The 18,422-nt window shown below is 38.0% G+C and overlaps 1 protein-coding gene across 3 annotated transcripts in view; it reads left to right on the top strand.

Moving 5' to 3' along the window:
* USH1C (USH1 protein network component harmonin) overlaps positions 1 to 5,887 on the top strand; it is a 48,163-nt gene extending 42,276 nt beyond the window's left edge. For 2 of the 3 annotated variants that reach the window (XM_061463000.1, XM_061462999.1), the window contains exons 16-21: positions 619 to 660; positions 930 to 983; positions 1,133 to 1,232; positions 2,629 to 2,738; positions 3,440 to 3,495; positions 5,337 to 5,887. In XM_061463000.1, the coding sequence (XP_061318984.1) occupies positions 619 to 660; positions 930 to 983; positions 1,133 to 1,232; positions 2,629 to 2,738; positions 3,440 to 3,495; positions 5,337 to 5,349 (375 nt within the window). In that variant the 3' untranslated portion in view covers positions 5,350 to 5,887. Of the gene's footprint in view, positions 1 to 618; positions 661 to 929; positions 984 to 1,132; positions 1,233 to 2,628; positions 2,739 to 3,439; positions 3,496 to 4,475; positions 5,042 to 5,336 lie in introns of those variants that run through there. The other variant, XM_061463001.1, reaches the window with a different exon arrangement.
* The last annotated feature ends 12,535 nt before the right edge of the window (positions 5,888 to 18,422 follow it).

The following is an 18,422-nucleotide window of genomic DNA, read 5'->3' as shown; positions in this document are numbered from 1 at the left end:
TTGCTCTACCTAACTGCAATATTATCTTCCCAATTTCAGAAGCTCCCTGCCAAAACTTTTTAAGTCCTCCATGTGAAAAGACCATAGGAAAAAATTACTTCTTGTCCTGCATTTGCTTGTGGTATGAAGTGAAATCCCTGAAATTCTATGGGGAGGAGGGAAGAAGGGGGTTGGAAGACGATCTTGCAACCCAGATGGTGTGAAGTAGTGTTGCTGACAGGTGAATTGGAGGCTGTCACTTCCACTTGTGTTGTAGTACCCAAGATGGTGACAGTCCCAAGAAATGTTGTTCAGAGTGTGGTAGAACATACCTGTCCATGGTGCTTTCAAGATTTACTTCTGTCAGTTGTAGAAAGGAACTGTGGAGCTAACAGAGTAGTAAACTACACCTCAAAATTGCTCCATAGTATGACCAGCTCAAACTGCTGATCTGTCATAAGGTTTTGAAATATATTCTGACTGTCAGGATGGATTATTTCCTGCCTTTCTATGCTTTTCTCCATTTACTTTCATCTTTCATAGCTGTATGTTCTCTGACTAACGAATAAAATGGAGTTTGTGTGTTAAGGATGTGATGAGCCTGATGGTTTTTACAGTTAAGTATTGTTTTATTCTCAGGGCTTCCAGAAATATTTGGAAGATTTTGATCCATATTCAATGGTAAGGAAAGAAATCAACTATGTCTTGCTGTTTAATATGAAATGCACTGGAGAAAACACATCCTTGATTTTGAGGGTTGGGAGGGGTTTGCCCTTGGTTTGCCAAGGCTTGTGCATTCGTCTTTTCTGGTCATGTTGAAAAGGAGCTATCTTACTGGAGAAGATGGTCTGGTGTTTTGATCTTCTGCTAACATTCTCCCATAAACTACATTTATTAGCCTGTTTTGTGTTTCCAAAGTTGAAATGGCTAATCAATATATCTTTTCATAGTTTACCCCAGAGCAGGTTATGGGAAAAGATGTACGGCTATTACGAATTAAAAAGGTAAATATTATATTATTTGATTGGTTTTTAAGGGGTTCATGTAAACATTTCATGTACAGTACGATTTACTGAGAAGAAGGAAAGATTAAGTTCCTGTTGATGACAAAAATTAACAGCCTTTTTCTGAACTAAAACTCCCTTTTTATTAGGAAGGATCATTAGACCTTGCAGTTGAAGGAGGCATCGATTCCCCAGTTGGAAAGATAGTTGTGTCTGCTATCTATGAGGGTGGCGCTGCAGACAAACATGGTGAGTAACAATGGGGAATATGAATGATTCTGCAAAGTGGCTCCTTATGCTGACTGAGACTTGTTGGCTGACCTTCATAGCTATGCCTAGTACTGAGAGGCACATTTAGATTGTCCAAGGCTGTCCAAGTTCTGCCTTGGCTCTAAGGGCAGCTCCAAGAGTGGCTCATGGTTTCAAGGGTGGTGCATAAGTTAATAATTATGTAAAATTTATAAGTAGTGCTTAAGAAGAAATGGTCATTACTGCTGTACTTTTATCATTGCAGAATTTTCATTGGTGTGGCCTGAAAATGTAGAGCTGTTCTCTTAATAAGGGCTCTCGTTTTTCCAGTCTGATATATTTAAAAGAAAAAAGAACAAAAAACCACCTGATGTACACCTGGTGTTAATTAAGGAGAGCAGAACATGGTCGTCATTATTTCACAATTTCCAAAGAATATTTGTAGTACTGTCATGCACAAAGCAATTACCTGATCATGGCTATACTACACTGCTTAGTTTTGTTCTTAATGCTACTTTCAGTAGTCATCTGTTTTGTAAAACACCTGGCTTTACTCCCAGAATTTCACTAAAGGCCAGAGCCTTACGGCAAACAGCTTAGCTCTCTGGAAGGCACAAGAACCAACACATCCAGGCTTTGCTGCTCATGGCCAGTATCTCTCATGTTTTCCTGGAGAAGTCTAGTGATGGCTAGGTAGACAGATGGGGTGTCTCCTTACGTTGTCTTTGGTCTTTGCTGATCTTGTCCCAACTTGCACCTAAGTTCATGTCACCCTTGCTCTGTAAACTTCTCAGCCACTTGATCTCTCAAGTACTATGTTTCCCATTGGCTCTTCGCTGTTGTGAAGGCCTTTTACAGCTAAGGCTGTCCTGTTACCATCTGTATTTTACTCTTGAAATCCAGTCCCAGCTAGCTGATTGTGTTTCATTACAGATTAGCAAGTCAAAATCAGTTCTAAGGACTGAATGTTACACATGCTTCTGCAAAGGAAAAAGAGCCCTGCAAAACCTTGACAAAGGCCACTTACACCTTCAGAACTTTCAAGTAATGCTGCTGTTTTCATAGTAACAACCTACAATCAACCTCAGTTTGTAAGCTGTATAGAAGGATTACCCAGACAGGCAAACTATTACTAAACTACTACTATGGAAAAATCTTATTCAGCTAGTTTCTTGCTAGTCATGATCAGTAAGAGATTAGTGTGGCTTTTCCGTGCCTAAAAATTCCTTTTGCTTTTGCCTATAGAAAACTTTCTTGTTTATGTCAATTGTTAGTGTAAGCCTCCACATCTAGTGAAGACACTTTTCATTATACGCAGCATTGCATAAATCTGGGACAGTGAAGACTCTCAGCTGTTTGCTCACATGTATGTATACCATTTTGGCCTTTTCTCCAGGAGGCATAGTGAAAGGGGATGAAATACTAGCTGTAAATGGCAAGATATTAATTGACAGCAGGCTGGCAGAAGCACAGACAACTCTAGCAAAAGCTTGGAACATGGGTGGGGTAAGTCACCTGCAGCACTTCTTCATTCTACCTGTAATGCTCATCTGAGATATACTTTTATTCCATTACTTTGTTATATCAGCACAAATGAGGTTGCAGACCTCAAAAGTAACAGGTATGACGTATACTAGCAAAGTGAGCTAAAATCTGCAGAAGATACTGGTATATAGCATCTCTAAAAATCATGCATATAATTTATTGTGAAAGTTCATGACATTTAGCCACATGTCAAGACCATTATTTAAACACATTACATTCTGAGTGTTCATAGTACATTTACCTGAAGAATCTCTCTTTCATATAGAAAATGACTTGCAAACTGTTTGGAATTTTATGATAACAGCTAATTTTATCTTTGATTTCTTAATGTACAAGTAACTTCACTTAATTACAGTGAGTGTTTTCTCAGCAAGAACTGTGTTCATTGTTAAATGACCAAATATAGAATGATTCTTAGAATAATTATTTTTAAAAGTTTATTGTAAGACCAGGAGATTTTTTTCTCTAATTTCAGGATACTCAAACAGCTGAATACTGAATTAGTCTTTTTATGGAAGTCTTTAATATAGATCTTTCTTCTGCTCCCTGTGGTTTTCCAGAAATAGATTGTCTTCTGCTATCAAATATTTTATGGTGGTTCACTAACCACTTCTAAAAGCCATATTAAGCAGCACATGTTTCACTGTGCTTTTCTTTTTCAGGATTGGATTGACTTAGTCATTGCAGCATCACCTCCAAAGGAATATGATGATGAAATGTAAGTGCATAAACTTTCTTTCTCTGAGAATTAAAAGGCTAGTAACAATAGTCTATTTCAAATATTTACTTCTTGTGGACTACATAATCTTTTGCATCACATGGTTGCTAATGTGATAGTTATAAGTAGCTATCATGCATTGCAGCAGTGATTCCCAGACTTTTCAAAATGGCTGCTCTCAGAATAGGTTGTACATGACCACACACTCATACTTTCAGTTAAAGTCTGAGGATTTGAGATTTTGGTGGTGGTTTGATTTTGGTTTTGTTTGTTTGTGTTATTTGGGTTTGTTTTGTTTTGGTGTTGGGGTTTTTTTTTTGTGGGTTGGTTTTTTTTTTTTGGTTGGTTTTGGTTGTTTGGTTTTTTTAGAAATTACTTCAGTCTGGGTCATTTATCGTGATCCCATGCATCTTAATTTGGGGGAACAAGTGCCCATAAGCATTCTTCATCACAACCATTTAATTCTGTTTTGTGAGGGTTTGTTTTTTTTTTTAATTAGATTGCAATTACTATCCTTATCTAAGCCAATCTAAGTATGAAATATTCAAAAGTACTGATTTGGATGTCTTGGCAATTTGTGATGTTCACAGTCTTTTTTTTTTTAAATATAATCAGCATGGGTGTGAAACAGAAGAATCCATAGCTTTAAGTGTATTAAGAGGTATCAGATTGGTACAACTTGCTTTACTTTAGCCAAACAGTTTCAAAAGCAAGACCAATGTTTTCTAGCTTGACTGAAGTAGAAGATCTGAAAATGTCCTCTCTATCAAGTACAATAGCAGAGATGAGTTTAGTAGTAACTGTTAACCCGGACTCGTTCTGTGTAGAATACCAAAGTATTAGTTGCTGTAAGTAAATATGGTTCTACTGGCTAACATCAACTGAAGTTTGCTGTAAAATTGTGTTTAATACCTGTGCATAAAGTAACAAGCAAGGAAGTAACTCTCACTTGTTTTTGTTTTCATATCCTGTATATTTAGCCCTACTATTCCCTCATCAACAGTCAGTCCCAACACACAAAAAAAGGTTTTTGAAGGCAGTGCACCTGTGTACAGACAAGGGTATCTCCTGCAGCTGTAGCCACTGCAGTGTTCCCTCATGGTGAATAGCCAGACCTGGGTTAATATGACTGTCCACTGTGAGGCTGCATTATTCTTTCAGCATGTGCCTGCCTGTGCATTGTATGCCACGCTTGCTTTTGTTCCTGGCATGCAGAAATGTTCTTTGGGCTTTTGCCATGCCTTCCTATTAAAATATAAGTATTTAGTTTCTACTTAATAATGTCCCTTAGAAGTCCTCTGCAGAATTGGTTTCTCATCTGACAGACTATAAAATAAATAGGCCCAGTCTAAACACATAGGATTAATCTAATTTTTTATTTTTATTTTTTTTTTACTTATCTGTGGTCTGCTGCTATGGCTTTGATTTCATAAGTACATAACTAATTACTAATTACTTCCTTGTGAAGGCTTGTCCAAAGAACAAGTTTCTATTTCTATTATATGGCAGTGTGCCTGTAAAAAAATATTTGACTGGTTGCTCTTCACTGAAGTTTGTTTGTGTTAATTTGTCACTCTACAGTGGGTTTGTCCAAAATTATCCTTATGTCACAGTTTATTGTGTATGGTTTCTGTGTACTGTAATTACTGTAAGTAGCCATAGATCTCTAGAAGAATCAAGGTAATTTCCTGTTGCATGTGGGTATTTGTGGTCTTCTCAACTATTATTAACAATATGAATCAACTAAGAGCTATAACTTAGTTACATAAAATTACCAGAAACACTAAAAGTTGCATGACAGCTAAAACCATCTGTTTCACGATCTCTTCTTTTTCCTGCAGGACATTTTTTTAAAGAAGGCTACCCTGGAGAAATAAAGTGTTTCCCCTGCAGAAACCTGATGCTCTGTAAATTACTAGGAAATCAATAACCACAAGATATGCATCTTTATTTGAAAGAAATGTGAGCAATCAGACCTGTAAACTGAACTAGGTATTTGAAATTATCCATGTAATTCAAATAATTTCAAATCATTCTATAGATGTACAGCAAGAAAACGTTGAGATGGTTGAGAAGGAGTGCCAGTGGGCATAGCTTGGTCTGTGAGAACTCAGTCTTGAGGTTTTTTCTATTTTCGAGGGCCAAATTTTGAAAATTATCTATTTTCCTGGAAATAGACACAAAATAACAAATGAATATAGAACACAGATGTCTGTTCCCACATGCAACACTTGTGATTACACGTTCACAGGCCAGTTTGGGTGTGAAAAGGATTATATTTTTACTCTGTACATAGTGATTCTCCCTGGAGAACTGGGAATGTAGATAGGTAACTTTTGTCCTCACTCATGTAGCTCTCTTAATATCAATTTTTGTTGCTCAGTTGTGAGTTGTTTTGAGTAAAAAAACTGCTTGTGGAAAAAAATGGTAATATCAGGTGTGCTAGCATTATAGAAAATAATTTTGGTGATGCTTATACAGTATAAAGAATCTTTTCTATCAGCTAAGTAAATAGCTAGCAAGTAGTCCAGGTAAGATCATTATGTGTAGTCACAGTTATACTACTGAGTAGTTATATTGGTGGCAAAAATTACTCCCTCAAATAGTCATGTGTGGAAAACTTGGGTGTGATTCACAGTCTGCAGTTATGTACTTTGTTCTCAGTGAGGCTGTATTCATGACTGAACTGTGCAGAAAGTCACTAAGTGTAATATTTTGCTCTTGGTGACTGTCTTCTGTTTGAGTAAATTCCTCAACACCATAAAATCTGTACTGGCCTGGCTTTGAATAGGCACGATTACGCTTGTAGACTTAGTACTTTCTTTATATTATCGAGATACATTCTTAGAAATGTCATTGCCTACCTTGCTTGTATCAGCCATTTTGCATTGCTTTTCGTTATCAAATTCGCATTGGAGTCTTGCCTTTTGAAAGTTTGGAAACCCTCGTTTCTGTAACACAGACAAATAACAACTATGTTTCTGAGAGCTCTGTACTTATACAAAGATGATTCCTTAATGTTGACATTCTTCATTTGCAGTATTGTTCCAGTATGCCAATTAATGTATTTGGCAGGGTAAATTTATTCGAATGTTTCAAATTTTCACTCCTAACTAATCCAGAAATAAAACTGCATTTGCCAAATGGAAGAAGTCTTGTTTCCTGTCTTGTCTCTGTGTTGTACATACTAGTAATAGTTAATCTGCTAAAGTACACAGGTTACTGAGCTGATCTTTAATAACAGACTCATTTGCAACAGAATGCCACCTGTGTGGAATTCAAAAGAAAATTCACTATGCACAGTAGGGAATTGTCACTTGGCTGAACTGCAGTAATCTTTGAGTTTTTATGGGCAAATCTGGTCATTTGATATCTGGCAAGCTCCTGAGTGCAGCTGCTTCAGTTTATTTCATTTGCAAGGTCTTTGGGTACATCTACCCAGAGCTGTAGACTTCATAACTTACAGACTAATCTAAATGCATCAAGATTAGCACCAGAGGGAAAATTGCAGCAAGATGTACTTCTGCTGCTCTGGTTCCCAGTTGCCTACATACTGCAACCATCTGGGTAACATGACAATGCAGATAGATGAGTGATGCTATCAAATGTTCTCTTAAGGGATGCTCTGATGCTATGTACCAGCAAATACAGAGCCACAGTAATGCACCAGAAATGAACTTCAGCCCACAATCAGTGCTTGATTGTGCTAGTCTCTGTATCAGCACACTAAGAAAAATAACACAGAAAACTAGTATTTTTGCTGGTGGTGTTTTTTTCAGAGACAAACGGAACACAGAAAACTGGGCTGTGGGAAATCTGTGGGAGTACCAACAGTTGAGTTGTAGCCTTACTTCTTAGTCACAAAACCATCTTTCCTCTCCCTGTCTACACTGTTAACTTGATTTGCTTGGATACAGCTTAAAATGCATGAGAGACAGTTGAGGAAGTTGTTACTGCTTCTTATTTCATGTATCTTGAGGAAGTGTTAATTTGTGTGTTCAACCTATTGGCAAAGTTGCTTTAGGCAATGTAAGGAGGTAGTGTTAGAAAAAAGGAGGCTGACAATTCTGATACCTTAAAACATTCTTAAGCCATTAGTCAGGTGTTTCTGTTTTCTGGCTTATCAGTGTGCTGGGAGTGGATCCCATCTTTCATTTGCCAGCTAGCTGAAAGAGTTGAAGAGCCCTACAAGAAAATACAGTTTTCAAGCAACTTGCTTTTCATTTACTTTGGTGTGTGTGAGCAGTGTCCCAGGTGTAAATCATTTAAACAGGTGTGCCCTTTTGAGTTGCTACTGGATAGTTTTCTGGTGGCTGCAATCGTTGCTACATGTGCCCATGCCTCACCCCTGTTTCAGTCAAGCCAACTGTGAAAAGATGACAGTAAGGGTATACAGGACTTTCTTTCTCAAGCCAATGCTTAGTTTCCTTTGGGAGTATGGAAACTCTGACCTGATGTGCAAGGAACAAGTCCAAGTACTTCACTGACAGTATCATGAATGCCTCAAACCGCTTTTAACATCAGATGCTTTTTTTTGTCTTTCATTCACTATAATCTCAGAGGGAATATGTTGAGTTTCTCAGAGCTGTTTGTTTGGTTAAGACCGCTCAAACCCCCTATCTGTCTCTATGGGATAATAACCCAGAGAAAGAGTTTCTCAGAACTGTTAACAATCACTCTTATTCTCTCAGGAATTTTTTGGCTGTGTTAGTCCCACGTTGTCTTCAGCGTACCGTCACAGTTGCTGAACTGGAACATGAATTGCATTAGAGGCTTGTGACTTTCACATCTGCTCTGTGAGCCTGTGCGTGCCTCTGTGCAGGCAAAAAATGTGAAACCTTAAGGATTAGAACCATGGCATGCATTAAAAGATAGGAAATACCCTTGTTTATTGCTCTTGTGGATATTAGCATGGGGAAGTCTTTGATTTATTACTGCAGTTCTTCTACTTTCAGAACTCACAACTTAGCCATTATTTATCACATGACCATGGCATCTTTTGTAACTTGTAAGTATGTTTCAAAGAAATTATGATTATAAAAAAATGCTGTATTAATAAATTTATATACATACAGGAGGGGTGTACATATGTGAACACATCAGTAAGACTTCTTAAAAACTATTTAATGTGAGTGGCACACATACAAGTAACCTCAGCCCTTCAAAAATATGAAATATAACCTTTGACTATAAATAAGTTGTTCTAAGCCCTCTTACCTTAAAACAGGACTGAAAAACATGGTTTCATGTTCAAAGCATGTCTGCCTGGTTATAAGGAGCTTGATTAGGCAATAATTGATACATGTTTTCTGTATGTTTGAGCTGTGTGTTGACTTGGAAGCAGGATCAGACTCAGGGTAGCTGCTGTGGAATTCTTAGCCATCTTTCTGCCTAAGAAATGTCCCTCTGGGATCTGTGCTGACCCTTTGGATCCAAGTCTGGAATCCTTATTATCAATTTATGGTAAGGTAATAAGTGTTTGATCCCAATATTGAGTTTGTTCTCCAGTGTTTTTCTGCCCATTTTATCTTTTGCCATTGTTGTTAGGAGTATTTTTCTTTATTTCTAGCCTTAAGAAATTTCTGGAGCAGATTCCAAAACTCCCTTCTTGCAGACTTGAAATCTGAGGAGGCTCCAGGTGGGCAGCTCAAAAGTCATACAAACTGTTTTCTTTGACAAGGATGCTTTTTTTCCTTCCTCCTAAGGAAGTCAGTGGAAAGTTTGCCTCTACTGGAATACTGGGTGGCCTCTGCTGGAATTTTTCCTCTATTCCTATATCTGTGTTTGCTGTGTTATTAAGAAAACAGAATAGTACAGCACTTTGGTGGGGCTGTGGTCTGTTTATATTTGTAAAAAGGTAACTTGGGCTATTTTTAATCTTCACTAAAAGTATCTAAGATGAAAGAGGAAGTGGAGACACACACAGGAAAAGCAATCAATAAGAGTTCTGTTCTCTAGAAAAGAACTTTTTGAAACTTCGATCATGTTCAGCTGTAAGAGGATCATGGATTACAGGTAACAAGTGTTCTCTCAACTGTGCTGCTCAATGGGAACAAGAATGTTCAATGAAGGTGCTCAATTATTAGTGTAATAACCACTGGAAGTAATCTTTAAGGAATTAAGTACATTGCAGACTGGTAGCTCTTGGATATTCAAGTGTGAATGGCTGATGTTCAACTCTGTCCACATGGAAAAAAGGTGGAGTCTGATACATTGCATATAGCTTCTTCATCCAGTATCACAAAAGCTGCTGTATGATTAGCCATGGATATCTCTTATGCATCTGAAATGTAATTGTGCTTGATAGATATTTCCCACTTGGAAAGTAACCATAGATTAGAACAAGCAAGGCTCTGATCCAATAAAGCACTTAAGTACATGCTTGAATTTAAGCATGTGAGTCAATTCCATTGACATGGGCTGAGTTCAATAATACTACTCAGGCTTAAGTACTTTACTGAATTGGGGCCTGGAGTCAAAATCTGAAGGTGAAGGATGCCTTAGCCCTGGAGATGCTTATTATCGAAATTGGTTATCATTAATTCTGAAGTTCTAGTTTTCATTTTGAATTTCAGTTCCTCTTCATTTTCTCAAGTAATCTTTAAAGGTTATGCCTCCCACCAGCCCCCAGTGCCCATTTTCTTGGCTTGTTCTCCTTTCATCTTTTCTCACCATTTCTCTTCCAAACATCAGTAGGACTCATTAGTCTTCAATAGCTATAACAGAGTTTACGTGGTGCTTTTGAAAGAAACTCTGGGAGAGGCAGAGACCATCCCAACATAAACTGAGTAAAAGTAGAAATCAGACAGCTTTCTTGAGGACAGGTGCTTTCTAAACAATAGGGAAGTGAGAAGGAAAGTTGCTAACACTTATTCTTTATGTAAAGGCATGATCCCGCCCCTACCTTCCTCCTCCCCCTTCATTCCCCCCCCAAAAAAAAAAGTTCCATATTACTTTTCTCTGAGTTTTTGTTCTCTTCCCTCTGCCTTTCCCCTAAACCCCCATGTTTATGCTGACAATATACTGAAGCTTTAAAGTGTTAATGTCCCTTAACAGAGAATGGAAATAACACTAGATGGAAAACACTCCATTAGAAACACTGGGCACAAAATTAAGCTTTGATTAAAATTTTATGGTAAGCATTTCCTTGACAGGATGAAATAGCTTCTCAGGGTTATCTTTTGAAATGGAATAGATTACAATTTTTCAAGTAACAATGGGTTTTGTTGCCTTTCCTTCCTCTCCCAACATAAAACCTGAAATGTTCAGAGAAGAGTGGCTCAGGAACACTTCTGAGAAGCAGCAAATCCAATGGCAAGGAAGGACAGATGGAAAACAAGATAAGGAGAGATGCGTGTTTCCATTTTGATTATTGACCAAGAACAATGATGAAGCAGATCTTTGAATGTCAAATATCAACCTGGTAGGACAAAAAAAAAAAAAAAGCATGTGAAATTTAGTGAAAATCAGGCAGCTCCATCTTTGTGCAAAGACATGTCATACATAGCAGGAATCCAAAACTGGAGAGTTCAAGCTAGATGACAGAATTCAAGTTTGGAGCAATCACTTGTAATAGACATCGAGCCATTCATAGAGAAACTGTACCTGTTTAAAAGAGTACAAGGAACTGAGATTATTGAGGTGTGTCCATTGGGCTCCTGACTCCAGGCTGCTTTTTCTTAGCAAAGGGGGAGGCAGCTTTCCCTTCACATATCTCATACAACTGGGTATGGGCAAGTTCTCTATTTTTAAATACATCAGCAGTGTTACAAAGAAGTCAGTGCATGTGGCATGCAGCATGCTGTGGTCTACAAATCATGTAAATGATCAAGACACAAAGTCCAGATTGAGACAAGACAAGAGAAACAAGTCTGTTCTCCAACATATAAATGTCTCACCATTGCGATTTCGGCATTAACAGGTGGGTAAAGCGTAGTTTGTAACATTGATTTTCTTCTTGAAGCAAAGAATTTGATTGCAAAAAAATTGTGTTAACACTCAGGACAGATTAAAGCAGAGTGGGTGAGCGTATTTTGTGGTTGGATTGTTCACAGGGAAAAAATTACTTGATTGTATTAAGTTGCCTGGTTTACTTGTAATGAGTTGTCCTAGATTGTAGTGCTGCAGGAAAACTGTGGTTTTTAAGCTATGTCAGTATTCGCATTTCCATACCTCGGACCAGACAAATGGATGCAGAGGCTTTCTTCTTCTGTTGTGTCATTGAAGGACTTCCTGCATTGCATACTTTCTTGATAACGTTCCCTGGTATTGCCTTTTTAATGGTGTATTTAAACCCATGCATACATGAAGAGATGTGTTTAAAATGCTATGGTAAATAAACTGAGAATAGTAGCTAGATTCATAAATGACAAAAAGGGACAAAAAGCTTAGCCTTCTTTATACTAGGACAATGTAAGCGACTTATGAAGCATGTTGGCAATTTCCTAGAAAGCAGATAACACCTGAGGATTAGATCTCAGTTATTCTTTCTTTCTCAACAATGCAGTCTCTAATCATGGGACAATGACCAGTATAGTCAGATGTGTTCCCAGCAGCAGCAAAGAGCAGATTTTTTTATCTAGTTCTAGCATGATCCATTCCTTACTTATAGTATCTTCATCCTTCATGACCCAAAATACAAGTAAATGCGAAAATGGCCAGTGTTCTTTTATGATGTGGTGAAAAGAATAGGTAGTTCAGCATTTGCTAAAGAAGCCCTGGCTGGTTTCAGGATTGGGAATACATAGAAGGCAACCTTACTTTTTCTGCCCGGTTACTTTGAGCATGTGCTGAGGATCTATCCCTGGCACACATGAGGAAATCATCACTTGTCGGTGCTCTCCAGCTGGGTGCGGTGGTTATTGTCTTCGCTGCATTGTCATTACACTGTGGATGAAAAACAGACAGCAGATGATCGTACGTGAAAAACTTCCACGGCTGAGCCTCAGTGCGTGACATCCCCCTTCACATTTGGACTGCTAAAATGCAGACGTGCAGAAAGTTTCCACTAGCTCATATTGCCTTCCTATTACAGAAGACAAATATAGCCTGGGGAAAGCATTCTGAGACAGGCTACCTACAACCGTGAGAAAAAGAAAGAATTAGTAATAATTCTGCATAGGAGGGAAGATTAGAGTCTGGGAGTTGCACCCTGCATAGATGGCTCTCTCCTATCTGCTTCTGTAGCATCAAGTGGGCAGACAGTGTTGATGCCTCTGTGTGGTGGCCCAGGTGCCCACTGAAGAGCCATGGACTTGGGCTGAGAAGAACCTGGGACTGTATTAGGACATCAGTCTCCTACCAAAGACACTCTACAAACTCTCTGCAAACTAATTCCTTTAATATAGTGCATTTCTCTTCACAATTTTTTATAAACTGGTCTCATAGGCTATTTATTCTAAAAATCATGAAACCAAACCGCAGTGTTCATTCATGTTGTTAATTCTCATTATATCTTCAGCATGATTTTAGATCTGTCAATCACAACTGTGTGCAGCTTTGAAGCTCTTTAACAGTTTTAGCACACTGCAAATTGACCATTGTGCTCTTGAGTCAGGATGGTTTTCTTAAGTAATGCTATCGAGTGAAACAGTGGAACATATGCTGTTATGAAAAGAAAACATTCAACTTGGAGAAAATAGAATATTTTTTTCCCAGAAAATCTTTTACAACAAAAGAACAGAGCCTCTCTTTAAAGAGGTGTACAATACAAAGCCACCGCTAAAAAAGAATTAACACATGTGCTGAAGGAAGAGGGATTATTCTCTTTATAACCATTATCAGAAATAAAATCAACTTTTCCAACGTTTACTTTTTAACTTTTTTACTCTTTTTTAGCAGTTTAGCCTTGTTAAACCTCATACAATTGGCCTTAGCCCATAGATCCAGCCTGTTTACATCCCCCTGTAGAGCTTTTGTACTCTCAAACAGATCAGCACTCCTGCCCAGCTTAGTGTTGTCTGCAAACTTTCTGAGGGTGCATTTGATCCCCTTGTCCAGATCATTGATAAGCACATTAAATAGAACTGGCCCCAGTCGTGAGCCCTGGGAAACGTCACTTGTGACTGGCCACTAACCGAATTTAAACCCATTCACCACCATGCTTTGGGCTCTGTCATCCAGCCTTTTTTTCACCCAGTGAACAGTGCTACAATATTTTGCCCAGTTAAGGGTTTTGTTTTTGTAGAGGAAACTGATTTGAGAGTTTGGTATTCAGTTTGTCTTATTTATTCTTGCAGCAAATTTGTGGGCAGGATCTATGGACACATAACATAAAAAAAAAAATAAAGTCTATTTTTCTCCTGCAACAGAAGGCAAATAATAATGCCAAGCTTCATTACTGGAGAGAGTTGTGAAGCTTTTTTTCCCTTTTACAAAAGCTATTTGATTCCTCCTAAACACTGACAGCATGAAGAATCCCTACCCAGAGCAGAGGATGTGTGGCTGGTTTGAAGGCAGTGGCTCTGGACCATCTGCTGTAAGTGAGGACATTCAGGACTTACTGCTGCCAGGTAATGTCATAGATGACAGTAACTTCCGTGCAAGGCTTCCACACCTACGAATGCAGGTACACAGCTTTACTATACACAAACAACACTACTACTATAAGAGATACCAAACTTCAGGTTAAAATTGTCATGGAAAAAAATACAAATGATAGGGGGAAAAAAAGAAGTTCCCACTGACTAGAAATTCAATTACTAAGTAGAAAGTCAGTAAATTAATTTTCATTATATTTTGTATCCATATTGATTGTTCTAATTCCCTTGAGTCTCTGAAAATCTCCAGCGTAGAACGCATACATGCTGGACTCAAGAGAAAAGCCTCCTGAGATAGGCCGTTGACAATTGCTTATATGATAAAACACAACAGGGCACAAACAGACTTGACTCTACAGGATCAAGCTTTTTGTGCATACTCATGTTTTTATTTATTTTGGGTTTTTTTAATGAATCCAGTGTGGAGTCTTTTTTTGTCACTGCTTTATTTTAAGAGCTAGAACAAATGCCATATTGCAATCTATTAAAAATAAATAGAAGAAAAAAATTGTAGTGCAAAACCTCATTCAACTGCAAAGTTCTTTGTTAATTTTTTTGTGAAATTTTGTCACATAGCAGCACAAGAAAAATATATTCCCAATCTAAGCCTGAATTGGTAGCTTTACGTTTATCTCTAATTGTAGTGTTGATTTTACCCACTGGATAAATAGAGGCTAGCCTGGAACAATTCCCAGATGGTCAATAAATTAATTAAGTGCAACTCTCTCCTATGCTTGAACAAAAGAACATTTTCTACTTTGAAAAGGAAAGGCCGTAGCTTCATTTTGTTTCTAATGATCTGTGACAAACCAAGTCTTAGTTTTCAGTCTTAATTTCTGGAGTTTGGAAGAGTCGCTGGAAAGGCCAGTGACTTTTAGACCTGTTATCTTTTAGAAATTAATGCTAGTGATGTGTGTGATGTTGTAGTATAAGCAGGCAAAATAATCTTTTACATACAAGAGTTTGTATACAAGGCAAGCATCAAAAAGGCAGTTAAGTGAGTCAGTAATTAAAATAACATTTGCTGAAGAATACCACACTGGAGCCAAGCACGCAAGTTGTTTATTGGCATGGGTTAGTCTACATCACTCAACTTCTCCTGAGGAAAACACAACACTTGTACAAGTACTATACAGGGAGTACTCAAAATGTTAACCATCTAAATGCTGGAAAATAAACTAAAGTGTCCAGTGTGACCAATGAGATCATGTGGAGCTTGTAAAAGTATATCTATGTGCAGGGATAGTCAGGAGTGAATAGAAAGTTGGTTTAGGCCTGATTTTTCAAAAAATACTGCTCCTTTGGTTGCCTCATCATTTCTCAGTTCAGTTTAAAATATTTTCAATAAATTACTTTCCAAAATACTTACAGGATGAATCAGAGCTCTAGGTGGAGTAAATAAGTGAGCAGGTAAAAAAAAAAAAAAAAAAAAAAGCAGACATTTTACTGAAAAGCTGTTTCTTTTGGAATAAGTGCATGCCTAGAAGAGAGAACTGATTGTGAGAGTAAGATCTCTGTCAAGTGAGAGCAAGACGCAGAGTACTGTCACCCTAGGAAAGCAGTGTACCTGGAGAATATAGTCCTTACTGTTTGGAGAATCCTGGTGAGGCAGGATGGCAGTGCAGCATCAGGTATATCCTTAGGTCAGGTTAGTAAGGCAAATGGCCTGCAGACTTTCAATAGTTTCACCAAATGCATGAGTGTTTGTTCATTTGAATCGGTCATATGTATGCCACTATTTTTTTGTGATGTAACAAGTTGTTGTGGTTTAAACCCAGTCAGGTAACTCGTTCACTCACTCCCCCCCTACTTTCCCTCCCCCTACTACCAGAGGGACGGAGAGGAGAATCAAAAAGAATGCAACTCCCACGGGTTGAGATAAGAACCGTTTAGTAACTAAGATATAACACAAATCACTACTGCTACCACCAATAATAACAATGATAAAGGAAATAACAAGGGAAGAGAATACAACACCTCACCACCAGCTGACCGATAACTTGCCCCCCCCAGCCTGACCAAGCACCGACCGATACCTCCTCCAACCGTGCCGACTCCCAGCCCTTCCGGCTCACTCCCAGTTACATCCTGGGCATGACGTGCTGTGTTATGGAATACCTCTTTGGTCAGTTTGGGTCAGGTGTCCTGTCTCTGCTTCCTCCCGGCTTCCCCTCCTCCCTGGCAGAGCATGAGGCTCACAAAGTCCTTGGCCAAACCAAAACATCACTGTTATCAGCTCTGTCCCCAGGCCGAAAGTCAAAACACTGCACTGCACCGGCCACCAAGAAGGAGAAACATGACTGCTACTGCTGAACCCAGGACACAAGTGAATGCAGAAGAGTTCCCATTCATTAGTTTCAATGAAACTCTGGAGCATGCACTTTTAAATAAGTTGTTCTATTCTAAAACACTTCTCTGAGTATTTGCCTAAAGATGATTGTCCAACAAAGAGCTTATATTTTGGTTCCACCCAAAGATAGATCTGCTTACTCATAAGTTCTTTCTTCATTTTTAATGAGGGACAGCAATTAAAAATTTATAAGATTTATTTAGAGAAAAAACAGTGATTTCTGTGAACTTCTGCAGTATTAGGCTTATTGCAGTATTTTTAATAGGAGTACCTTAGACAATTTTTACAAATAAATTTAAGATGCTTTGTCAAGTGATATCTTCTATGAACTGAAGGAATGAAGTTCTTTGTTCCAAAGGAATAAAATAACAGTTTTCTCTGGTGATTTCCTCCATTCTTTTTAGCTCTGAACCTTGCCCAGTGTGCTTTTGAAAGCAATTGGTAATTTCCTTCCATTCATGTAAATTGCTTTTTCTCTACCTCGAAGAGCAGAATTTAGTAGGAAACAAAAGTCAAAGATCAGTACATCTTGTCTAGCAAATTCTAAATCACCATAAAGCTTTGCTATACTAATTTTCTGTTTGCTTTTTTTCCTGATTCAGATGTCCTCTTGATACTTGGTCACTTTGACTTTAAAATACAAAGGAAAATGAAATTTTCCTGCTTGATGCCTAAATTTACATGCCTAACTAATTTTGAATATGGAACGCAGCTGTTAAGAACTTGCAGAAGTCTATGTTTATTTTGTATCTGTGTTTCTAGATGCAAAAGCATAACCTGCAGAGTGATCCAGAGTAGCAAAACATTCCCCTGTATAGCACTGGTGAGAAAGAGAGGTCAGTGCAAGGCACCTGAATAAGAGAAGGGAGAAGCAAATGAAAAAGTTAGAAAATAGGAAAGAAAACTTCCACATAAATTTATATTCTTATCTGTTAAAACCATCTATAAGGTTTTAAATTCTGAAGTGTCAATACTGCAAACACCAAAACCTGTCTGCATCCTGTACACAAACTCAAATTTCAAGGCAAGCATAAAAAATGATTTTCCCTTGAGTAAAAATGTTACCCTTGCCTGTCAGGAACTCAATTTAAAATAAGGTGCTTCCAAAATATTTCCAGTCATCTACTGAAAGTGCTGGTGGCTTCCAGGATCTAACATAATTTCTCATTTCTAATAGGTATACTGAAATAATGAAGTAGAAAACTGACTTCTTGTGATATGGAAATAGTCAGAAAAGATATGGAAAAAGTCCTAAGATCTAACAGGACCTTTGTGGAAAAAAAAAAAAAAAAGGTTGCATTTGCAATATGCAGATAAACAGAGCTGTCTACCTGTCAGTTTCATATTGTTCTTTGCCTTTTCTGTACTTTGAGAAGCAATTCTGTCCTCAAAAAGCTTCACAAAAATGCAGCTTTGAGAAAAAAACTATGCCTCTGTGACCTGCTTCGAAGCCTGATGGACACAGAACTAGCAAAGATAGTCGATGAGTAGATTCAGTCCCTTGACATCACAGGCAATCAATCACATCTAAACTTTTCAGAAGAGCATCAGACTCTTAAAACTATTTTGTGAAGTCACAAAATAGCTCTTTCACCACTTGAGTGGAAAAAGAAATTGTCATTTGATGCTTTAGTGAGCAAAACCAGTATAGTCCAAATCCATCACTCTTGTTTTCATTCTTACATCAGGGACAAAACTGTGGCATTGTTATCAGAAGTGTGAGCTCTTTAAAGAGTTTGTGTGTGTGCATGTCTGTGTTTATTGCTATAATAATAATTTATAAGTAATAATTTATTAATAATAGCTTACCAGTCGCAGTTTACCAAATGTTCCGATTTCTGTCAGTGTGGGGGTATTTTCAGTATTTCATTAGGTAGTCAACTGTAATCCAAGACTCTTCCTCCACTTCATCCATCACCTTTCTGTTCAGGTTGCCAACATGTTTCTGACTCAAATTTAGCTCTGTGATGGATGCGCATCTGTTGTAAGACCTGGACTGAGACCGTTGATTTTTAACCATTGTGCTAACCACGTGATCT

Source organism: Pezoporus flaviventris, unplaced genomic scaffold, assembly GCF_033815535.1.
Source record: "Pezoporus flaviventris isolate CSIRO_AGI_PZ_B2104156 unplaced genomic scaffold, CSIRO_AGI_Pfla_v1 ptg000036l, whole genome shotgun sequence".
In the NCBI taxonomy this organism is placed as follows: Eukaryota; Metazoa; Chordata; class Aves; order Psittaciformes; family Psittacidae; genus Pezoporus; species Pezoporus flaviventris.
The sequence above is the reverse complement of the archived record's forward strand: the minus strand, read 5'-3'. Positions and strand labels throughout refer to the sequence as shown.